Source organism: Thunnus thynnus, chromosome 1 (assembly GCF_963924715.1).
Source record: "Thunnus thynnus chromosome 1, fThuThy2.1, whole genome shotgun sequence".
Lineage (NCBI taxonomy): Eukaryota > Metazoa > Chordata > Actinopteri > Scombriformes > Scombridae > Thunnus > Thunnus thynnus.
The window spans coordinates 4744937-4760494 of NC_089517.1; the positions used below are offsets into that span (position 1 = coordinate 4744937).

Below are 15558 nucleotides of genomic sequence, written 5' to 3' on the forward strand. Positions count from 1 at the left end.
CAGGCTGTTATATTATAAATCCCAGTTCAGATGTGTTAATCATCCATAGCAGTGACGCACTAGTTTATATTTAACATGTGCATCAGTGATGGTATGATTGACAGAGGGGAACAAATTTACTTTCTTTCAGCTTTTGGAGGAATCTGGCGATGTGATTTGTCAAATACAATTACTGAAGACACATTTTCATATTTCGTATACGGTATATTATATATAATTATATAGTGTGACCCCTCTGTTAAAAAGGGACGCAGGCTTGATTTATGCAATTCATACTTGTGACAGGTATATGATGTTTGTAGTTTTAGTTTAGGCTGAACTGGTATGAAACTTGAACTATCAACCTTAAACATGCAGTGCAGAACTTTTGTCTCCCCCTTGTGGCAGTGAGAGTAATTACACAAAAACTGTTGATGTCATCACTGTAGACCCCTGAAATCTTTTACATGAGCCTGTCCCCACCCTGGTGACGCAATGTGGTTGGAGGGCATTGAGGATAGTCCGACCTTACCATGTGTAAAACACATCACTACTGGTGCACCAGCGCAGGAACCACAGACACCAGAACTCTGGTATTCTGTGAAATACAGAGAGATTTACCTGGTGGTAATGGGCTTAATCAGTATTGTGTGAACTCGTACAGCAAGGGCTTGAATGTAATGGATGTTCATTTATATGTAAGTCCCGCACTCCAGCTTTTATGATGGATCAAAAGTTATGCATCTGGCCTGTTATGGTACATTAGCGAAAAAGGTACTTTTATGACACAAAAATGCAGGTCCTCTTCTTCCTGTATCTTACATTTTGAGTGTGTACCACACACTCACACACAGAAACACAGAGTAGTGCTTTCGTCCCATTTAGCAGCTGTGGCTCCTTTCAAAAATAGGTCTGGGGGCAGCTGGGTAATTTCACGCAGCCATACAGAGAATGGCCACAAAAAATTCTCTCTCCCCTCTGCAGTCATGAAGAATCGCTCTGCTTCAATTCAATAATCCTGCAGCCTGATTCTCCCTGCACTGATTTCCTGCGGGGCAACACTGGAGATCATTCAGGTGTTGGGTTTGATTAGCTCATACTGGGACAGCCTGATAGTTCAGTAAGTGTGTCTGTATTAGCACCTAGTATGTGGCTGTTTGTATGAGTGTGTGTCCATGTACTGATGTTCTCTCTGTTTGTCAAGCCCAGCTGCCATCAAACACAATAACTTAAAAGATATTGATTCCCATAGTCCATCAGTCTGTTTTCCATTAAGTGCTTGTTAAGCGTTTAGGAAAGAGAACAACCCATTTTGATTTGATTTTGGTCTTTTGCTTCTCACCAACTGTCATTAAACACTAACCAAATCATTACATGATTTAATTATATTCCCCACAGTAACTGTGTTTACATTCTTTCATTTATTCTGTGATACTGAGTGACAGTGGACAGTGCACGTCCTTCTAGTACTGTAGTTACATCTGGGTAACTTCTATTTCATGTTGTCTCATTACTGATTTGCAGACTATTGCTGAGCAGTCTGTCACTGTGAAAATCTGGATGTGACTTTGTTAGATGTGTTACTGAAAAGGAGAAAACTAGTGAGAGTCTTTCTTTAAATTGCTTAATGTTGTCTTTATTATCAACGATCTCCACGGCACTGGAAACTTGTAAGAGAAAACACAAGCATTCTTCTGGTCACTGTAGCACCAAGATGTAGTCACATTTTTGAGAAGGCACTTGTCCAGCTACAGGCTCTCAAAAGAAGCTACATGGTTGCCTCCTAATGCACAACTATAAATAACCTTTATAAGAGTACTCCACAGATTTAGCATTTCACTTCTATAACACTGTCACACCTATGATGGACTTTGTAAAAAATACCTATAAATATCCTTTAAAAAAAGGATCAACATCAATGCAACAGAGCCTAAGATAATATCTTTTTTATACCAAACCTGTCAAAGCCTGACACTTACATTACCCACGATGCAACTTGACAGTTCGGTCAGAGATTCAGGTGTGTTATGCTAGTAGCAGCTAATGTAGCCTGGAGCCGCTAGCCTCAAGCAGAGATGAGGAGCAGACTACAGCTCCAAGCCTATTGGTTCCTACTTAAGATGTATATCTTTAAAAACTGCTGTCCACTGTAGTTTTTAGTAGGGATGCAACAATCCGATACTGATATAGGTATCAGTGCCGATACTGACATCATTCACTCATCGGATATTGGACTGACATTACTGATCCACATTCCAATCCAGATTCCATAGTCTAATGTTTTGACCGGCCGACAGAGAAGCAGAGCTCATGGATGCAGTGACGGACCAGTGTAGAAGAGACTCAGTATGCAATGAACGCAACCTACGAACAAAGGGAAGATGCCAGCCTATGGCCTGGTTGCGGAAAAGGAGAGTGTAAAAGCAAGGCAAACAGCCAACAGAAGGAAGGAGACGGAGCTCAGCATGCTGTGCCTGCAGGCCGCTGGAGGAAAGAGGGACACACTTTGTTGGAAAGTGGAGGGGTGAATCTGTGCTATTATTTTGGCTCGTCCCTTTTAGTTTATATAGCTGGATTCTTCCACCTTACATCATATGAACTCTTGATGCAGTAGGAGACTGAGACAGATAAGTCTGGTGAGACCACCCGCACGCTGCAGAAAAAGCTATAACAGGACTGCTCTAAGATGGACTCTTAACACTGAGACATTTTATTTCCTTTAGTGATGTTTTATTTCTTCTGAGAGACTTGGACTTTTAACCTGTGTTTTCAATCTGTTCTTAACTTGTTTTAGCTTATAATAAATTAATTTGTTTTTAACCTCAGAATCTGTCTGCATGCTGTTTTGGGTCAGCACAACTCCCTAGTAGAAACTAATGGATTTTTCTTTAAAGACACACTACACACCATGTCAAATTTTGCTTTGGAATATATTAAAATTTAATACATTTTTGTATATTTTTACCTCTTTTAATAAGAAGTGCTGTGTGGTTTATTACAGCTGCATGTAGCCTTACACATAACAACAACAATAACAATAATAATGATTACAATATTAATAATAATAGTCAAGAAAAAAGAGCTCTAGTATTGGTTTGGCAGATATCCAAATTCAGGTATCAGAATTGGATCAAAACTGAAAAAAGTGGATCGGTGCATCTCTGGTTTTTAGTGAATGTTGCTCAAACAGGTGGAAATAGTGCATTTATTGGGGGCTATACTGGGGACCAGTGAGTTAGAGAATAATTCCAATGTACCTTTACTGTTCTGTACTTGCGCAAATGACAATAAAATCTCTTGATCTCTTGACCAGACTTTCTAAAGAAAACAGACAAAAAATAGCACTTACTGCATTATACATTAAGCCCTGGAGTAGCTGAACATCACAAATTTATCATTTTTTTGGTGTTTAGTCTAAGAACCATCTGAAAGTGGCTTTTCCAAAACTCCATATAGAGCATTCACATATTTATTCACAGTTATTGCATTTTGTCCATGGTGACAAAATATTTGAACACTTGGACGGACCTCATATATCATTGTATTCAGAATATCAGAAGCCACACAGGGAAAATACACAAACACCAACAAGCAACCACACGATATTCCTGAGATTTACCAATATCAATACCAATCTTATAAATATTTACTTTCTCATCACTTTACATCACTTTCTAATGTACGGAGACAGAAAGATGAAATCTTCTGGGCTTTCCTCTCCCCTTTCATTGCTGCACAGTTCTGTTCTGATGGATGAAGGCAATCAGGTCTACTAGTTTTCCTGCACTGAGGGAAAACACTTCTGTATACGCTGCACTTCCTTCCAGCCTCTCTGACACCGTGATTTATTGGACTGGAGCATCCTGTCACAGGTGGGTAATCGCTGCAGAAACAGTTACGCACACAGGTTGTGGAAAGCTGGAGATTCACACTGGGATCTTGTTTCACTGCTGCAATATGCTGACTGTGCACTCCTCAACACTGTGTATTATAAATGCTAATAAAGGTGGCGTATGCAATGAGTGTCACTGTGGAAGCAATTTTTTAACGTCAGCAAAATTAATGACTTTATGTAGATATTTAAAGGAAAAGTTCACTGAATCATTTTCTACTCATCACTGTGAGCTAAAACTCCAGAGAAGTTTACTGGACCATTAAATACAAATGTTATCCTCTCTAAGCATATTCTCAATATACTGAAGTTACTGAACAGCTTTTAGCAGTGTGTGAAGAAAAATCAAAGGGTTTGTCAGGTTGTTTTTACCTCAGTGGATGAGAATAGATCATTTATCATCAGGAAAAAAAGTAGTAGTAATGAGATGCATATTTAAGTTCTGGATTTGCAGCGCAGGTAACGGTTTGGAGTTTGGAAAATAGACTTTTTATCCTTCTTGAAGTTGTAAAAAAGTCAGCTTCAGTAGTTACTGTGTGGTTGATTGACTTCTGTGAGAATGCTGATGCTGTTAGCAGGTCTTTGGTATTACATCTTTTGTTTTTTTGCATTTATTGTAATTATTTAATGAGCCACCAGAACTTGAAAAACAGTGAATGGACTCATTGCTTGGAAATTAACTACTTTGTTTTCTGTTGGTTCAGTGGAAACCTAACAAAATATCTACATGGTCGGAGCTCAGTATTGAAATTACATGCTTTCCACTGTTGTATATTTACATATACATCCATATATGTATACACATCTGTATATATAAATGAGTCATAACTCCTGCACTCCCAGACCCAGACAGATATCCCAGGAGTTGGTGGAGACCAAAACAGAGCTTAAAGGAGAATATTGGACTTACATTCATCAGCTGGACAAAAACATCACTCAAAATGAATGCTAATATTGCTTGATGCCTTTGCTAATAACGTTATGAGGAAGGGATTTGGTGGCAGCTGTTTTCTTCCACCCCCAGTGTCCAAAAATGAAACAATGCAGCTTTAAAATGTCACACCATACTGGCAGACAGCAGAGAAAAATGGTTTTTTAACTCACCAGTCAGGCATCTGCCTGGAACGCAAGGGTGCATGCTCATGCGGCAACCTGCTGTGGGTTTTTTCGGCGTCCTATGTTTGATGTTTTTAGTGAGTTTGTGCGTATTTTTGATGCTTGATTGCCTATGATCGTCATGAACAGGTGCTTTTAGACATTTCACTATTGATTTGCAGTGATGGAGCTTTTAATCATCGCTGCCTCATCTAATCATCTTCAGTTTCCCGACTTTATTTCAATTCAATTCAATTCAATTTTATTTATATGGCACCAAATCATAACAAGTTATCTCAGGGCACTTTTCACTTTTATTTGAAGGGACAACAATGAAACCCTGATTTGTGATCATTTGAGTGGTTAAGAAAAGGAAGTGGGGGAAAAAAGGAGGTGTCAGACTGACTAAGGAAACAGCAGCTCACCAGTATTCCCCTGCCCTCCTGGTTACAGGAAACGTCCAGTCCTTGTGGAATAAACTTGATGAGCTACAAGGAAATCTACTACAAAGACTACAGAGACAGCTGCATCATGCTATTCACGGATTCTTGGCTCACTGAGCAGGACTCAGATAGCGACCTGTCTATAGACGGATTAGGTACTCCATTTTGCCTGGATCGTCAAGCAGAGGTGACAGGAAAATCTAATGGAGGGAGCTTGTGCCTCTATGTCAATAAGTGCTATTGTGGCTCTGCGACTTTCAGAGAAAGACTCTGCTCGCCTGATGTTAAACTTCTATCAGTGTCGCTCCGTCCATTCTATTTACCATGTGAATTCCCACAAATATTCATCTGTGTATATTCATCCAAAGGCAAATCCTGCCAATGCCACAAGCACTATATTTAATGTAGTGCAAAAACTACAGTCCATTTCACCCAAAGCACTTAACCTCAAACTTGGAGATTTTAATCATATGTCCCTAAAAAAGTCTTAGACAAACTTTTACCAATATGTAACGTGTCCAACCAGGCAGAATAACATCTCTGTTATGGTACAGTTAAGGGAGCATATAAATCAATCCCCCTGCCTCCCTTAGGTTCTGCTGACCACAACTGCATGCTCCTTCTCTCTACATATAAAACTGAAAAAATCCAGACCAAAGATGTTAAAATCTGGTCTGAGGAATCCACTGCTTGTCTTCAAGGCTGCTTTGACTGCATTGACTGAGAGATGTTCAAAGACTCTTGCAAGGACATTGATAAACTCACTGATGTAATCTGTTCTTATGTTACCTTTTGTGAGAATATGATTATTCCTACTAAAAAGATTAAGGTTTACTCCAATAACAGTGGATGTCTAAGGCAGTTAGGTCTAGTCTACAGTCCACAGAAGAAGAACCTGTCCTTCAGTCAAGGAGGAGGGGCTGAGAGGAACCTTGTTTTAGCTTGGTCTGGCATGAAAACAATCACAGGCATACAGCAAAGCAAGAACAGAAACCAACATAGCTACTGTATGGATGGCTTCAGGTCAGATAGTGAATCTGCCAATGTTCTTAATAACTTCTATCAGAGATTTGATCAGTTTGACTTTAGAGATGAAGTTGAGGGACTTAGATGTAAACTCAAAGACAATCAGTACTTTGTCCTGGAGCAAAGAGAAGTTGAAAAGTCCTTCCATTCTCTAAAGATAAACAAGAGGCGTTGTCCTGCCATGAGTATATCAGTGGAAAGTTACTGAAGTCATGTGCAAGGCAATTAAGATCTATCTTTTATGATATTTTCAACTTGTCTCTGAACCTACAACGTGTACCAAACCTGTGGAAGCAGGATCTGATCACCCCTCTTCCTACAGGCAGCAGCCCCAAAGCTTTTAATGATTTCAGGCTGGTTGCCCACACTTCTCTTGTGTGTGTGAAGACAGAGTTTACAAGGGAAACCAGGCATGCACTCGACCCTATGCAATTTGCCTATAGGGCACACAGAGGAGTTGAGGATGCTATAATGACCTTACTTAACCTTTTGTTTAAACACCTAGAGGGGAATAAAACCCATGCTAGATTGCTATTTATTGATTTTTCTACAGCTTTTAATACTATCCAACTCGGCATTTTATCAGATTCATTATGGTCTTCTACTGGCTCACCCCAGGGATGTGTTCTCTCACTTCTACTTTATATTCTGTACACAAACATGCGCCAAAGTAAGCATAAGAACAGGACCATATTGAAGTTTTTAGATGATTCAGTCATTGTGAGTCTGCTACACAACAAGGAGTCCAGCCAAGGCTCAGTCATTGATGAGTTTATCACCTGGTGTGACAAATCTTTCTTGGAGCTTAACGTATCCAAGACAAAGGATATGATCATAGATTTCAGAACTCATACTTCAATCTATGAGACTACCATCAATCAAAGACCAGACTGTGTAGAAAGCTACAGGTATCTTGGGACAGTCATAGAGGCTGTTTACTTGGTTTTAAAATGCATTTCAGTGATCTGAACACAGCTGACCACTTCTGTTCAGATTTTATTACTGCTTATGTCACTTCCACTAGAAGGTCAAAGGGCCACGCGCATAGTTATTATGTCAGTCTGTATCCAGACAAGCACCAAATTTGTTTTGCACGGACTAGCTAAGAAAACACAAATGTTTCAAGAACTAATATACATGTACGGGCTATTCCAACTGTTGAGATTGGCAGGACAAAGTCATTTGGCATAGGACTATTGTCACCAAAACAACCACCACATCCTGGTTTGATGTATTTTCTTTTTACATCCTTGTCGGGGACGCATCAGGATGCATTAGCATTTACACTACAAAAGATATGTGGTAAAATGCGTACCAGACCACCTCAGCAAGTGGTTTGAGTGATCAGATCACAACTTGTCTTGGTGGTCGTTTACACTTGTATTTACTGCTGTCTACCCATGACCCGATCACCCAAGACAGGTTTTAAAACTAAGCGCGAACAGGGCCATTGACTCTAAATTGACCTTTGAGAAGAATTTTGAGGCAGTGTGTAAAAAGGGACATGAGCATTTGTTTTGTCTCAGAAAACTGTCCCATTTTCACATTGATAAAACCAAGATGAACCTCTTTTATTGGACTTTTATTGATAGTAATAATAATAAGAAGAAGAAGAGGAGGAGGAGGAAACTTTTCATCCTATTCATATAGCACAATTCATGCATTAAAAAAAACAAAAAAACATTGTAAGGTGAGCTCTGTTCTATAGCGAATTCCAGCTCCTTCGCTCAGGCTGTGGAGAACAACACGATACAGAAATGCTTTTGTACCTGCAGCCATTGCACTACTAAACAAAGCTATCACAAGATGATGCACTTTACCCATGCATGGCACTTTAAGCTTTTGAGTGAGTGGATGAGTGTGTGTAGAGGCACTTTGTCATGACCTTCTTAGGAGTTCTTGTACTCTGATACTATTTTTGATACTATGATGATACTTGTTTTAATGTATTTTGTTTTGACGTCTCTTGAATCTGTATCGCTGTGATGTTGTTTTTAACTCTGGAATGCTGAATCTCTCGTCTGCACAACAAATTTACCCTTGAGTACTAATTAAGAAACCTTGAACATATGTTATTAATAAACAATAGGATATTTTCTGTAAATGATGGTGGCAAAAAGTGGTGCCAATCTCTCAGAAAATCCTTCAATCTCCCTAAAATCAGTCCTGTCAACTAGAGATGCTTCTGAATACACTCCTTTCAGCATTTAAAAGTTACTTAAGCAAAGTCAATGAACAATTTTCTTCTATCTTTCATTTCATGTGGAGGAACTGAATGAAGGTGGATGAGAAAGACTGGTGAAATGGAGGAGAGAAATCTTGGATAAGGCTAGCCTTGGGGGAGTGTTTTCAAAGAGGTAATTATTACCACTCCCCCCTTTCTCTGTCCTTGCTGAAAGCTACCTGTTATGAAAACCAGTCACAAGGACAGCTGCTCCCTTTGAGGGGCTGCCACCATGCCTCATAACCATAAACAGAGCCAGTCGGGGGAGACATCATATTATCTTCTTTCACACACTTTGATTTTGGAAAGGCCCTGAGATGCATATCAAATAATAACAGTTGGATGAGGAATACATAAAGATGGGGCGTCCCTGAAGGCGGAGGCTTCTTTGGAGCATCCATATTGTGACCCCTGCTGAGTCATCTTCTGCTGCTGTGTGGTTCACCTGTGTTTCTGTTCGTCCTGCAGGTGGATCGTCAGTCTAACCTGGAACACCTGAGGGTGTGTTCCCTCATTATTTAAGCCTGGTTGCAGTGACGCTCTCGCTGACTCTCTGACACTTGGCTGCCTTGCTGCTGCAGTTCTCTCCCCGCAGGCACCTGTTTGGATTAGTTGTGTTGTGTTTTACACCCATGCACACCATACACCCGCTGACGCTACTGATATCCACACCCCATGCTTTACATATTTGGTTAATTCTTTAATTTAGTTCAATTTGGCTTCATTTTGCTTTAATAAAATATCTATTTGTTAAAACTTAACACTGGTGTGTCTCCCTTTTGTTGTGGCCACTTGAGCCAGGTCACAACAATACTGACTGACTTTCCTGTTCTGAATGCTAAACAGATGTGAAAGAATAGTAGTGGAGAAGCAAGAAGAGGTGAAGCTCTCATGGGGTCACCAGCAGTTTTGGTTTAATTAGTTGAATCATCAGCCTCTTCAGTGAGACACTCAAACCAGTTTGGGCTAATTTAGTGTCACTTCTTTCCTTTTCCCTTATTTATTAGCTGCAATGTAGAAGTTATTGCCATGGCAGCCACTTCAAACACTCTGTGTTGGGAATCTGAAGAGCAATCTCACACTGCTGTGTGAGATATGGACCATGTGGGGAATCTGATAAACATTTATTATCACTTCTGCAATTCTCTGCATTTTAGACAAAATGGATCTCAAGTCGACATTTTAAACTATAGAGATCTGAAGTATCATCCCACTTTTGGGCGGGATAACACATATTCCACTACCCTTTGTTGCTTTATGTATTTTTACTTTCTGCTCTTGTTTGAGTGCAGCAGTCTTTACTGTTTATTGCAGCACAAAAAGCTGTGGGAGGAATCAGTTCACTGCTAAAGGACTCAAGAGGACTAGTTAAAGAAAAAACTGGTTTATTACAACTTGGGTTTTTTTTTTTTTTTTTTAAAGTTTTGGCTCTCATTTCTATCAGTTATGATAACACTGTACTCACCAAATTAATTGCTGAGATCTGGGAACACAGTGACATCACTTTGACAGTTTAACCAGATGGTCCAGTCAAATGCGAAGGATTTGATTTAAATCCCTCTTGTACACTGCTCAAATATTCCGTTTCACTGGGAAATACGCCATAGTACAGAAGCTAAAGACACTCTAACTTCTGTTTCATCAGGCCTTTAAGAAAAAATATGCCAATTCTCTGGTTCTAGCATTTTAAATGTGAACATTTTCTGGTTTCTTGAGTCCTCTATGCTAGTAAACTGAATATCTTTGGATTGTGGACTGTTGGTCGAGACAAAGCAAGGTATTTAAGATTGCATCTTGGCATTAGGGAAACAGTGATCAACATTTTTCACGATTATCTGACATTTTATCGACCGAACAACTAACTGATTAATCGCTAATGAAAATAATTGTGAGTCGCAGCCCCATAAGCTACTGATATCACCTTTATTCCAGCTTAACATGATATTTCAGATCAGTAAACTATCACAATTGAGATTCATCAGCTTCCACACAAAACAAATGACCTTTAGCTGAGCACACCAAGTTCTATACAATCTGAAAAGGAAAGGCAATTTAGTCTGGTTAGTCAGGCTAGGACCAACAGTTTTACTACTAAAGTGGAGAACAGTAAGATTTTTTTTAAATTCTTGAAATAAAAATAGATTTATTAGACTGTCTGGCCTTCTTCTTCTTTGCAATGAAAATGTTTTTTTAAAGAAAACACAGACAGAGAAGTACTGTATGTATCCTATCAATCCCAGGCTGCAATTCTAGTTGTAAATCTCTTTCGGTTAAATGATGCAGTGGAATTCAAATAGTGTTTTAATTAAGATTAAGTGTTGTTATCATCATTGATCTAGTTAAGTTTGACCTGATTTTAGCACCACGAGCTGTTCACTGTTGACCTGTTTAAACAGTCGCTGCAGGTTGTCCAGTGGTCAGTTTCCTCTCTCCACAGGGAAGATATTGATTATTAGAAAGTAAATTAAGGTCATTCTCATTAGGAGCCTTATGTTTCTGAAAAATGCTGTCAAGGTTGTGACATGATGCAAAACAGTTTTAATTTACATAACTTATTATACCACACAAATGTAACACATGGAGGTGAAGATCCAGAATTTATCTAAAAGTTAGTGAGTTTGTTTACTAATTAAATGTCATTAGAACAAAAAAAAAATCACAATTTGTGTGAATTTAAAATGACAAGATGACTCTTTTGTGATAAAATGCCTGTAAACTTTAGTCACGCACGTGTTTTGTGGTGCAGTGAACATGACGTTCTTCTCAAAGTGAGACGATTCTTTTCTTCCAGTTGAACTGAGGTGAAAGTGATGTCATGATTTGTGCTGACTATGCACACGGGGACAAGTTGTATCCTAAAATAGAGTTTAAAATTCAGACAATTTAATTATTTAACACAGCTAAAATACTACTCTCAGTATCAGCAAACATGTCATGTTTTAGTCAGTGCCGCTGGTTCTGTCTTTCCATCCTGTTAGTCTGGAGCTGTTATAAATGTTGACATGAGGGGGAAAAAGATGCCATCACCCTCGTCTCTGAGGAAATGTTCTCTGTTGGTCAACCTGAGGGCTGCTTTAAAGGATAATTCCACTTTAACCAGAGCACCCCTTAACCAGAGCACATCAAAAGTTGTAGCATGTAACATCATGCGTCCTGCAATGTGACTTCTGCACATCGCGGCGTCGATGCTGAAACGATTTATTGTGCAGCCCTAGTGTTTGATAAGTTTGTGGGGATGACCACATGTGCCTGCGTGCTGCATGTTGTACAAAGCAGTTGAGTTTTTGCAGTACACACAGTGAGAAGATAAATTAACTGATACTTTTCCAGACTGCATTCTTTATAAAACTGCATGAATAAACACTTGTTGGGATCCACATAAACTAATACGTTTCTATTGAAGTAGATGAAGCTCCTGAACATCAAAGACATCTGACAGTGTAAATAAGTTAGCGTTAATTGGACTAAATTTGATCAGGCCTTCAGTCTGACCTCTGTGGGGATTTACATTCATTATTCTGTCTGTCTGCAGCCACGAGTTTGAATTCTATTTGATCAGTCTAATGATGTAAACCAGACCAGGGTAATTATCTGTATGCCACAATAAAAACAGAGTCACTGTGACATGAGACAAAAAGTAAAATAACTTCTAGAAAAAGCAGTCAGACCTGCATCAAAATACACAATGACACGACAATCATGGTGATGGCAGCAGTGTTTTTTAGAGAAAAAGAGTGACACTGATGATATTCTATATTTTTCTTAATGTCAACAAATTTCAAGTATTGTGTGTGTATCCCAACACAATAAAAACACATCAATGAGCTACATTGCTGCACTGGGTGACATGTTCCTTGAATCCCACACACACTATCCTGCTGCCAGAAATACTCACTAGAGCACCAAATGTGGTTTAATCTGCTGCAGACAATAGTCTCCAAAAAATGCACTATTTCCCCCTGTCTGAGCAGCGTTTGCTAAAAGCTACAGTGACCAGCCATTTTGGGAAAAATCTTTTTTTATTACTATGTTTGTGAGCTGTTTTTTTTTAAAGATTCACAGACAGAGAAGGAAAGTCAGACACAAACACATTGTTGCCATTAAATGCCCTCAAATGTTGGAGACTGGCTCAGTACACGCTATCTACACTCTTAGATGTTTAGAGATCCTCCTAGCTTAGAAAAAGTTTCAGAATATCAAACTATTTTTTGGGCTCATCCAAACGTTTCTGGTGAAGAACTAACAATATTTGTAGACACGGTGGTGAGAAACCTGAGCGAGATATCTTGAAGCAGGAAATCTAAGAAAAAACCAACCATGCTCTGTAAACAGCTACATTGTGGTGCCATCGTTACCAAAAACAAATGACTTGTTTATTAGACATAACTGTCCACCAAATATCACTGAAATCCCAAAGTTTTTCAGACTAACATACAGATGTAAACATGAGCTCTTGTGTGAAGGTAAAAGCACTCAGAAATGTTGAAACGAATTCAACAAAACAGAAATTTTGTGAATATGACAAAACTGAAGTGAACTGAAGACAGAACATTATGAGAGGACTGAATAGCAACAGAAAGCATCATACCATCTGTACCTGTTTAATGGCTCTTGAGTTCAAATGTAGGTGGGTGAATGGACGTCTTTAGCCTTTGACCAGGTGCTGCTTTACATCAGCTGTAGAGGAGAAAAAAAGAGGAGTAATAATGGCTGGAATATATTCACATACAAAGAAATCACCTGTGAAAGGAATACCAAAAGATAAAACATTACCACATTTTAATTGACTGACATGTAAGATTTTGTTTCTGGTTCTTATCTTGATGAGTATTATAAAAATCACAGGAAATGACAGCTTAGCAGTGTTTCTCTACTGGAATACATGATTTGTTTTTAGCCTCGCTGGCAGCAGGACTGTAGGAATGACAATGTCTGACTGACTGACTGTCTTTCTGTCAGTCAGTCATCCACCGCTTTGGCTGAAATAACTCAACAACTATTTGATGGATGGCCATTAAATTTGGTTCAGATATTCACGGTCCCAAGAGTAGTCAAGTCATGTCAATATTACCTCAGCTGTACTTTGTATCAGCTGCCTTTGCTGTCAGGGCACCAAATCACTGGAAAGATCTGTCTGAGGAGCTCAGACTAACCGAATCATGTTTATTTGAAATTGCGTCTTAAAACTCATTTTTGTCACACAGCCTATGAATAATTTTATGTCTTTTATGCTTTTAAACGATGCACATGCTAGAAGTGTCATATCAACTTTATCATTAAGATTATTATGGCTAATTAGAAACAGTTAGCATGCTAACACGCTAAACTAACACAATGACCATTTACAGCATACCTGGTAAACAATACAGCCAAAATGTTATCGTTGTCATTGTGAGCATGTTAGCTTGCTGTTGTTAGCCTTTAGCTCAAAGCGCTGCTGTGCAGCCTCTCAGAGCCGCCAGCATGAGACTCTTAGTCTTGTTGAATTAAAGATAAACACATCATTTTCAATCTCAATCAAATTAACTAAAATACTGTATATTCTGTATTTTACGCCTCTTGCACATTCCATACCTGAAATAATCTATCCAGAGATGTGACAACACTGAGGAGGTTCAGTCTGCAGGCCTCATTAAACACATTTAACACATCAACCCGACCCTGCACGTCTCAGATGTATCGACATATTTCTAAAGTCATTACTCAAAAGTTTTTCAAAGCTCTCCTTCTAGACAAAGGTATATACTGTGACCTGGGCATTGTAGCCTACCTAATGCCTGGCTGTTTCTATAGCAACCACCGCACGCATGCAGGAATAAAATGATGATCGATGCTGTTGCTGCGACTGTATACAGTATGGTACCTACAGTACATTAGGAGGGAAATGCCATAGGAAAAGGAAAAATCACTTCAGTAATGAGAGTGATTCATCACTCTGAAACGTTAACACAAAGCTTTTTGTTCTACACAATTCACAGTTCATGATTCATGTTTTCTTTTGTTTGTTTTAAACATACATGCAAAACATGATTCATAACTGCAGAACTGTTTGTCAAAACCATCAAGACTTAAGCAGTAAACAGACAGACAGAAGAGTCGTGACAGAACAGAAAAGCGTGAAAAACATTGATAACCGGTAAAGCTGAGTAAGTACACTATTATTCTGCTGCCGTCATACAGACAATACTGCAGCAACATTAAAAGTGGACCAACTAATCCCTCAATGCTCTATACTTAGGAGCTCCTTTGTTTGCATTTCAGTGTTTGCAAAGCTTTTGTTGAATATTCAGTGTGACTACTGTCCCCTGTGAGCCACCACAGCTGATCTGTGAGAGCTGATGACCAGCCGATTGTTTTCAGCTCATTCTGAGTGAAAACACTGAAGCAGCTTTTGAACACGATCAAACATGCAGCTTCAGGCTGCAGAGCATGTGTCAGACTTTGACTTTGATGATGATGGTGATCTGTTGATAATGTGATTTAGGGCCAGTAATCCCAACTGGTTTATGTTTTTCTGTAGTCAGTAAGTCACGTTCCACAATCACGCTTGACAAGCATTAAATTTTATTTCACAAAATGGGAACGAAAAAGTCAAAAAAGTGTAGCTGTGGCTTAACCTGATCACATTAAAACCACTACAATTAGAGATACCATACAGGCCCAAATATGATCTATATCATTAAATGCTCCACAATTGCTCTGTTGTGTCTGTAACCACACCCAGTAGTGACGTCATAGTGTCCCAAGTACACCTGTACATCGCTGCAGCAAGGTGTGAAGTTAAACCATTGCAGGTCAGCAAAAACCAGATTTTCAGTGAGTGTTGAGTTATTCTTTAACATGGATCAAAGTGACAGAATTATCATCTGACCCTACAGAGCGTTTTAGCCTGTAGCTAC

General features: G+C 39.1%; 1 protein-coding gene across 2 annotated transcripts in view; it reads right to left on the reverse strand.

Annotated features, from left to right (window-relative positions):
* LOC137192214 (tetraspanin-18B-like) overlaps nt 1–15558 on the reverse strand; it is a 41167-nt gene that overhangs the window by 14775 nt on the left and 10834 nt on the right. Inside the window, exon 2 of one of the 2 annotated variants that reach the window (XM_067602851.1) lies at nt 13257–13336. Coding sequence is in view for 1 of the 2 variants with exons in the window: in XM_067602778.1 (XP_067458879.1) it covers nt 13248–13250 (3 nt within the window). In the remaining variant the exon portion in view is untranslated. Of the gene's footprint in view, nt 1–13247; nt 13337–15558 lie in introns of both variants that reach the window. The other variant, XM_067602778.1, reaches the window with a different exon arrangement.